The sequence below is a fragment of the Mytilus edulis genome, chromosome 7 (genome assembly GCF_963676685.1).
Source record: "Mytilus edulis chromosome 7, xbMytEdul2.2, whole genome shotgun sequence".
In the NCBI taxonomy this organism is placed as follows: domain Eukaryota; kingdom Metazoa; phylum Mollusca; class Bivalvia; order Mytilida; family Mytilidae; genus Mytilus; species Mytilus edulis.
In genome coordinates this window covers 19,178,044-19,186,931 of record NC_092350.1, presented here as the reverse complement: position 1 = coordinate 19,186,931, position 8,888 = coordinate 19,178,044, and the positions used below count along the sequence as shown (strand labels likewise).

At 30.3% G+C, this 8,888-nt stretch overlaps 1 protein-coding gene across 3 annotated transcripts in view; it reads right to left on the bottom strand.

Annotated features, from left to right (window-relative positions):
* Window positions 1-2,595: 2,595 nt before the first annotated feature.
* The window catches only part of LOC139480935 (serine/threonine-protein kinase 38-like), a 47,571-nt gene continuing 41,278 nt past the window's right edge, over window positions 2,596-8,888 (bottom strand). For all 3 annotated transcript variants that reach the window (XM_071263916.1, XM_071263915.1, XM_071263917.1), the window contains 2 exons: window positions 7,981-8,069; window positions 2,596-7,435 (listed from right to left, as the gene is read on the bottom strand). In XM_071263916.1, coding sequence (XP_071120017.1) covers window positions 7,287-7,435; window positions 7,981-8,069 — 238 coding nt within the window. In that variant the 3' untranslated portion in view covers window positions 2,596-7,286. The remainder of the gene's footprint in view (window positions 7,436-7,980; window positions 8,070-8,888) is intronic.

The window sequence follows — 8,888 nt, the reverse complement described above, 5'->3', positions numbered from 1 at the left end:
ACAAGTTGAGATATATAAACACCATAAGATGGTGACAAGGGAACGTCACCATCTAAAAACGGATAATTAACGATAGGAAATGAAAAATCATCCCTTTTATCATAAATTTTAGTATTCAGCTTTCCATTAGTGATATAGATATCAAGATCGAGAAAAGGGCAGTGGTCATTGTTAGTATTAGCTTTATTTAAAGTAAGTTCAACAGGATAAATTTCATTAATATACATACTGAAGTCGTCATTATTGAGAGCCAAAATATCATCCAAATATCTAAAAGTATTATTAAATTTGTTTATCAGATGTTGTTTCGATGGGTCTTTGCTTATTTTTGTCATAAATTGTAACTCATAACAATACAAAAACAGGTCCGCAATAAGTGGTGCACAGTTAGTCCCCATTGGAATTCCGATAATCTGACGATATACGGAATCCCCAAAGCGAACAAAAATGTTATCTAGTAAAAATTCAAGGGCATATATAGTATCAAAGCATGTCCAATTAACATAGTTTTTTTGTTTATTGCTACTAAAAAATGACCTAAAAGAGTTTGAACATATATATTCACATTCTGATTTTTTGAATGCCCATTTAATTAGGTGTGTGAATTTTTTCTTAATGAGAATGTGAGGCAATGTGGTATACAGGGTAGAAAAATCAAAACTTTGAACAGATTCAAAATCACCAATATAAGCATGCAATTTATCAAGTACTTCCAACGAGTTCTTGACACTCCAAAAGTAATTTATTCCACTATTTTCGAAGGCCTTATTTGAACAATTTATTATCCGGTTTTTAATTGTACCAAGTGTGCTGGTAAGAAGAATAGACAATTTAGTAGTTGAACAATGGCTTGAAGACGAAATAAATCTATATTTGTAAGGGGTTTTGTGTAGCTTCGGAAGCCAATACATATTTGGGACTTTCATTGTATTTGGCTCTGCTTGTAAAGCGGTGGCTAAAAGTTTATGTTTGTTACAGATTTCGTTTTCTGAAAAGGGAGTCAGTTGGAATGTTGGTGAATTGGTGATTTCCTTTTTCAGAACCTCAATGTAAAATTTACGTCAAACAATAATAATATTATTAGCAGCTTTATCTGCCTGGACAAAAACAAATTCCTTGGCTAGTTCTTTTAGTTTATGTTTGATACGAGAAATAGGTTTATTGTGGTTATTGTTTATAGTAAAATGTTCATTAAAATGTTGAATACGTATATCAACTATCTTCATTACTGAATTAAAAAAAGAGTCCAAAGATTTTTTGTCAGCTTTTTCCCGTTTTATCCATTTCATACAGTAAGTATGGAGTGAGTCGTGGATGATATTACGACACTCATTCCAATTAATAATTGACGGGGGACGATATTTAGGTCCTTTACTGAGGAATGATTTTAACTCTCGGTCTTGAACGATGTTAAGATCTCCTGTTATAACATGGGAAATGGGCCTGGTTAACTAAAGAAATTTCTAAAAGTGACCATTTGATCTTAGGAGAACCTTTCTGGAGCCCTTTTTTCTATCATGCATACCATATTATATTTTTCGACTTTCATGTAGATTTTTTTTTTTGATCTTTTTTGTTAATTTAAAAAAGAAGATGTGGTATAATTGTTAATGAGACAACTCTCTACAAGAGACCAACATGACATAAAAATTAACAACTATAGGTTATCATACAGCCTTCAACAATGAGCTAAGCCCATGCCGCATAGTCAGCTGTAAAAAGTCCCGAAATGTTTTTTTCTCTTTTTGTTTTTGCTCCAATTCTGACTGAGGAGTATGCTGCTATAAAGATAATTATATCATACTAGTATTGTAATGTCTTAATGTTGACCCAATCATCAGTAGCTCACACTGACTTTCACTGATTGTTCTTTATATGCTCTTTATAGACCCTATAATTTGGAAAATGAAATATTCTTTTCTGTTCTATTCTATATGCAGATTTCGAATTGAGTATATACTTAGAAAGTATTCGAACTACCTTAGTCCTACGTTTTATATACAGAGTTATTTTTTAAAATATGTTATAACATAAACGTAATAATACCCCGAGGGGTTACTTACTATATTTTAAGTGGTAAAGGTGTTCCGCAAAACAGGGTCACTTTTTCATGCCCTGCTGGTTAGAACAGGGTTTCTTTTTCATGTCCTGTTGGTTAGAACAGGGTCGATTTTTATGCCCTGCTGACTAGAACAGGTTTTTTTTTTAACAAAAAGTATTTGTCTAGAACAGGATCTCTTATTCAACTGTTGAAGATACAGTCTAGAACCCGGGTCTAGAACTGCATCTTATTTTATACGGTGTAGAACAGGGTATACATTTTCTGAGCATGTATAGAACAGGGTGTTTTTCAATGTTTTCTGGTTAGAACAGGGTATGATTTGGCAAGTGCTGTCGGCACAGTTATACCTGAAAGGATATCAGTACCCCCCCTTTTTGGGCCAGGTGAGCTAAAAATAGCATATTGTTATGAGTTTCTTCTTTATCGGAACAATAAAGAACTTCTTCCATATTGAATTCATTCACAAGGGTATATATATACTCTTGACACATATAACTTGCAATATATTAAGTATAAAGAACAATATGACAAGATTTGTGATTTATTTGTTTATTTGTGTACATCCACCCAGAGGACAAAGAAACAATCATATATCTACATATCACAGAATTATAAACAAAAATCACTAGCAGTCAAACATAATTATCATGTATAACTCATCATTACCCGATGCCTCTTTTTATAAAGTCATAATGGTCTATCATTGGTAATTGAAAGACATGTCAGTCAATGTATTAAAATAATTCCAAAGAACTGACAATAAAATATAGAAAATTATCTTATCGAAATTCAGATTAACACAATATTTCCTTTGCAAATTTGAAATAAGTGTAAATGTTTTAACTAACCGACAGCCCTTATCCAATACATAGTCTAATATCATTACTGTATTTCTATCTTTAAAATCATCTACAAAAATACAGTATCAATGGGACTCTAAGGTAAATGTATGTCAAACTATTATTTTCAAATATCTGACACATAAGTATGGGCTGTCAAGAATGGTTTCATAAAGTAAGGGGCTCAGCTTTAATGATACTTTAAAGCAATGGTAAAAATATCAGCCAAAAAAAAAGCATACTCAAGTATAATATTAACATCAAACCTGATTAGGTTATCTGAGAGACAATATTATAGAAATGTTAAGTTACACATGATAAAAAAGATCAATTAGATCTACATCCACTTTGGTATGATTCAACAATGTGGAATAATCATTACACTTCTATTTCTCATTATGAACCTCAAATTCAAAAACACAATATAAAATCATAAATAAAAACTGTAATATAAACTGGAACTTGATATATGTGAAATAATGGAAAAGTTGCATGCAAAACTACCCCAGTCTGTTTTTGTGTATTGGAAGGCATTACAAATATTTAATAGAATATTTACAGTGCATGAACATTTGTCAAGTTAAAATTTACTCTCCCTTTAAACTAAACTGTTTTGCTATAGAAATTATTTCCTTACGTCCATGTACTGTGAATACTATTTGTGGAATACTACTGTAAAAGTAGAAATTTTTCTTGGATGATTTAATTTCGTTTATTTCGTGGAAAGAATATATCAACGAAATTAAAACCCCACGAAAATCTAACCTACATATAATATCACTTTCATTTACTGGAAACCACGAAATTAAATCCCCATGAAATCTTATATAGAGACGAAACAACTAAATTTTAACCCCAAGAAATTTAATGTTTCTACAGTATTTTTTTTTTAGGATTTTGCAGGTAGAAGTGAACAACAATTTCTTGTACAACAAAATACAAATTTCCAATAAACTAGAATTTGTCAACTATCGAAAAGAATACAATTTTCCTCAAATCACAAAATAATGGAACCCACAAAAATGAATGAATCCACAGTATTAAAAATTATTAAATCAAGGATTGGCCTGATACATACCGTTAGGTAAATTAAGGTCAGTTTATCAAACCAACAACAAAATGAGTTTAATGGTATTCCCTAGGTGTATGATATAATAAGTTTAAATAAAAAAAAAAAAAAATGGGTAACTAAATTAGGTCAGTCTTTGCTATTTTTATTTCATGATTCATGGGTGAACTACACAAAATAACTAATAAATAAAAAACAGATGAATAATAAATAAAATGGAAAACAAAAACTGTGAATATGATGGAACAATCTAAAACAAGACAACATTTTATTGCTTGAAAGAAAAATCTATTTTCTCAGCATTTTTTTTATGGATTTTCAAACGAACACATGTAAGAAGTTTCTCTGTAATATCAACAGGTCATCATGATATAAACTCATCATAAATACCAGGCTTGAATTTGTTTACTAACAAATCTTCAGTGACACTCAAATCAAGAGTTAAAAAGACCAAATACAGTATGAAGTTTCAGCAAACAGAACTTGCTGAATTGTATCAATTTTGTCCAAATTTCCATCACTTTCCATGTAAATGAATCAGTAGACACAGTTTTAAGCACTTTTGTTGATTAAATCACAATTAAAAATAGTTCCTACAATAACATTATTGTTTGTGGTTGCTTCTAATTAATCATTTGTATATTTTGATGGGAGTCCGATCTATAAGTTGAAACCAGAGTTATCCACAAAGAAACGGACATTTTCTATCACAAACTGTTATTTAATGGCACACTGTTATTTTTTCATCTTAACATGGGTACAAGGTTAAACAATGCATGCTGGTAAATGTCTACCGGATACCATAGTTCTTCTTCTAATAGTACAATAATTAATAACAATCGTAAAATACCGAAAGCATTGTAGCATATCAATTAGCTATTTACAATCATCTCTTTTGAAAAGGGAAGATCAACTGAATACATACTGTAGTTTTCTCTTCTTACATGAAAAAATATTAGAGGTCAAAAATATATTAAAGGTCAAAAATAAAAAGCTGACATTCTGCATGCTTATGTCAATACAACACAAATTTTGAAGCAGAATGGTGCCTAAGGTTAAATTTGACCTAGCTGATCAACTTCGTAAAAATGTTTCCTCAAAAATGGAAATGGTAAATAAAACAACACAGTGAAAATGGAATGTGGTACAATCATCATGAAGAATACAGGACATGTCACACCATCATGAGAAATACATAGACATGTCATACCATCATGAGAAATACAAGACATGTCCTGCCATTATTAGAAATACAAAGACATGTCACTTTGGATATCACATTTATAATACTACCTGTGGTAAGATAAAATACATCTATTACTGAAAAAACTGAATATTTATTTGGTCTTTGCTGATTTCAATGTTATATACATGAAGTTATTTATTAGAATCCAATTTCAAATGACTGGTTTAAACTCAGTACTTTTTTGGTAATGGTAAAATGGCTGTTAAAGTATTAGAACTGAAAAAAACAAAATGAAGAAAATTTTGAACAAAATGAGAAAAAGACAATTGTGGTTCAATATAAATGGTTGTTAAAATGTCTGAATGTGAAACACTGAAATCAACACTAGGTACACACCTATGATGATGTCATTTATAAAGCCCTGCTGTGTGGAAATGCCACCTTACAAAAAGAGTCATAGAGTACATAACTTTGTGTTAATATTTGTACATGATAACGTTAACTTTCAAAACTAATCAAGTTTTAAAGAAAATATTTCTATAGCAACCAAAAAACTTGGGTTTGTCTAGTCTAGCTAACTAGATTGCCAATGATAAATCATGACATAACACCAAAATAACTATCTTTACACTATAAATAAATGACATGTTTTGGCTGTAGACCTTCATAAGCATTATTTGTCTGTGCTAAAATAATAAATTTAAAAAAAAAAAGAGTAAATTCTTTTAAAAAAATTGCCAATCATCTAATTTATGTTTTTTGGTTTTTCTATTTAAACAAACAAGGTACTTGAAAAAAGACATTTGTATATGGATAAACCCTTAAAACAGATCAATTGTTTTACTTCACTAATAAAGTTGTAAAATTGATCTGGGTAAAGGGTTTATGTATCTTAACACAAGAACCATGCATATCTAAACAGGTTCATCCTTCAGACTGTTCCATTATCTTTATAAAAAAAATTGCCAAATACGAATGAATGAGTATTTGGTTTACACTAACTTGTAAAAACACAAGTCTTCAAAATTCTATTTTTAAATGAAATCATGACAGCACAATGAAACCAGAACATAAAACAAGGATGATTTATTTATTCAATGGATGAGTATTTTGTTAAAATGAATCAACGAAACAAGTTGGTTTTGAAAATTTAAGATAAAATTTGAATAGTTTATTCTTGGAACAGCCCAATAAAGTTCTTCTTAGCATTTGAACTACAAACAAATTTGATTTGAATATTTTTAAAGTTAAAAATCATTTTGACTTCTCTCTTTTATTATTGCATAATTTTTATTAATACAATCTAATTTTGCAACTACAACAAAAATATAAGCTTCCAAAAAAGAAAAGAAAGCACCCAATTTGTACGTACTGTAAGTAAATATGGATTTTAAAAAGCATTATATAAAACCAGCTTCACTATCGGTTATATAAATGTACATATTTAAAATGAACAGTAAATGATATTAAAAACCTCTGAGAAATAATCAAATGGAATTCTTCAGACAATTGACAGCAGTTAATATGTAATTACTAAACATTAAAGTGTTATCATTTACTTATGCCCATTTGAAACTCAATTAACACTTGTAAATGTTTGCTTAATTTTCTGTTTCCCCTGAAGCAAAACAACTGCAGCAATACATTTTGAGTAAGTGAATATTCAATTATTGCCTAAATTCCTCAAAAATGTTTGATTTAGATAAGACAATTTACAGAAAAGTATCAATAATTCAGTTCTTTACGTAAATTCCATTGAATGCTATTTACATAATTTGTAGCATGAAGATAATACATTGATTAACGTACAGATTTATATGGAGATAAAATATAGACAGATATTTTTGTAGGCAAATCTAATACACTTTAATGTAGACGGTATTTTCATTTTGTAATACTGTAAATATTTATGAATAAAAAATTAATTTCAACTTATAAACCAACTGCTCAAAATATTTGCCCCCAGATAAATTTCTTTAGAAGAAATCTCCCTCTGAAAAATAAATCAAAACAAACACAAAAGCTAACAAATCTTTTCTTTTTTCCATCACTATTAAAAACATCAATGTAAAATGCAGGCCAGCTGTGTTTATGGAGTAAATGGCACACTATCAAGATTTGCTGTATGTTTTATGATGTCTTTGGGAACGGTTGTTTGCCTCTTTGTGTTAATCCTTCGAATCGTTTGTATGTATAGTTTATAAACACCCAGTCCTTATATTTACTGTCTTTGTCACTTTCACTTAAAGTCTGCTGCTGCTGATTATTCTGGTTTGTAGCTATAAATAGAACAAAGACAACATTAATATAATATGTATGGCTATAAATAGGACAATGAAAACATTTTGACTGTTTGATTATGCGTTTTTTAACAATGAACTTGCCGACACAAGGACTTTATAAATAGTATTTCTGCTTCTCTGCCAAGCATGCTGCATTTAGAAACAAACCACAGACATGTCACTCTTAAAGACTTAGAAAAGTGTGTGATTATGGTGACATGTTTTCCTGGGGACTATCATCTTGTAAACCGGTGTGTTCAAAATCTGATTCAGCATGTTGGTCAGGTTAAAAATAGGGTTTATTCATTTTCCTCAATATTCATGTTTTTCCGTTTCACATTGAGCAACCGTCAATCAATCAATCAATCAAACTATTCATAATAATGTTAGCAGAAAAAATACTCAAAATCTAATAGTAAAATTAAAATAATAAAATAAAAATAAAGCATACAACTACTGGTAAAAAATCATTGATAGTTCTGTGTTATTAAACTATAAAAATGAAAATATTCAAATTCCACATTATAGAATTGTTAACTTACGCCACTTGAGATCAATTTCTGGAAAATCGTCGAAGTTTGATGTATCGTCTATACTTTTAACATCTACTGGAATGGCTGCTGGTCTCTCCCTATATAATTTACAAATAAATTCAATAAATTATATTAAAACACTCCATCCTGTTATAATAGAAAACAAATATTTATTATAAGTTTTAACAACTCTCAGAGCACCTGAGATCACCCCTCAGTTTTTGGTGGGGTTCATGTTGGTCAGTCTTTTTTTTCTTGTATACTGTTGCTTGTTTTTTGATAGTTTTTCATTTTGTTTTTTCTATCTAACCTGAGGTTGTGTTATTTTTACTACCACAGCTTTTGTCTGTCAACGCTGTCTTAGTTTTTCTCCGCTTTAATCAGGGCTCACGCTACCAGGCGACTTGGGCGAAGAAGTCGCTTTCCCGACCGTCACTTCGCTTTCCTCGACCCCCAAAAGCGAAAACAAGTCGCCCTGTTCTTGACGATACTTGCTTTCAGTCGCTTCCGTCATCGGACATTTTCAATTTTTACAAAGTTGATGAAACATCAATTTTTTATTTGATAATTAAAGAAATTTAGACATAAACAATATTATCTTAAGAAAAGAGGTTGAAGCATTGTCTTTGCAGTGTGTAGCAGGTTATTTGATAAAAATACAACTTTTTATTACTTCATGCATTTCCGCAAGTTCCGGTGCTTGTTACTCGAAAACGAACATCAACCTAAATATCGGCGGCATAATAAGTTTGTTACTTCATTTAAACGTGATAAAAATTGCCTCCAGTAAATGTTTTATCCATTTATTGCATCAAAAACATCATGTTCCTTTCCAAATAACTTGTCAAACATCGTTTATTTTGGTGAATTTTCTTGCAATCGTCCGCCATTGACCGATTTCTAAACTACGGATCTGA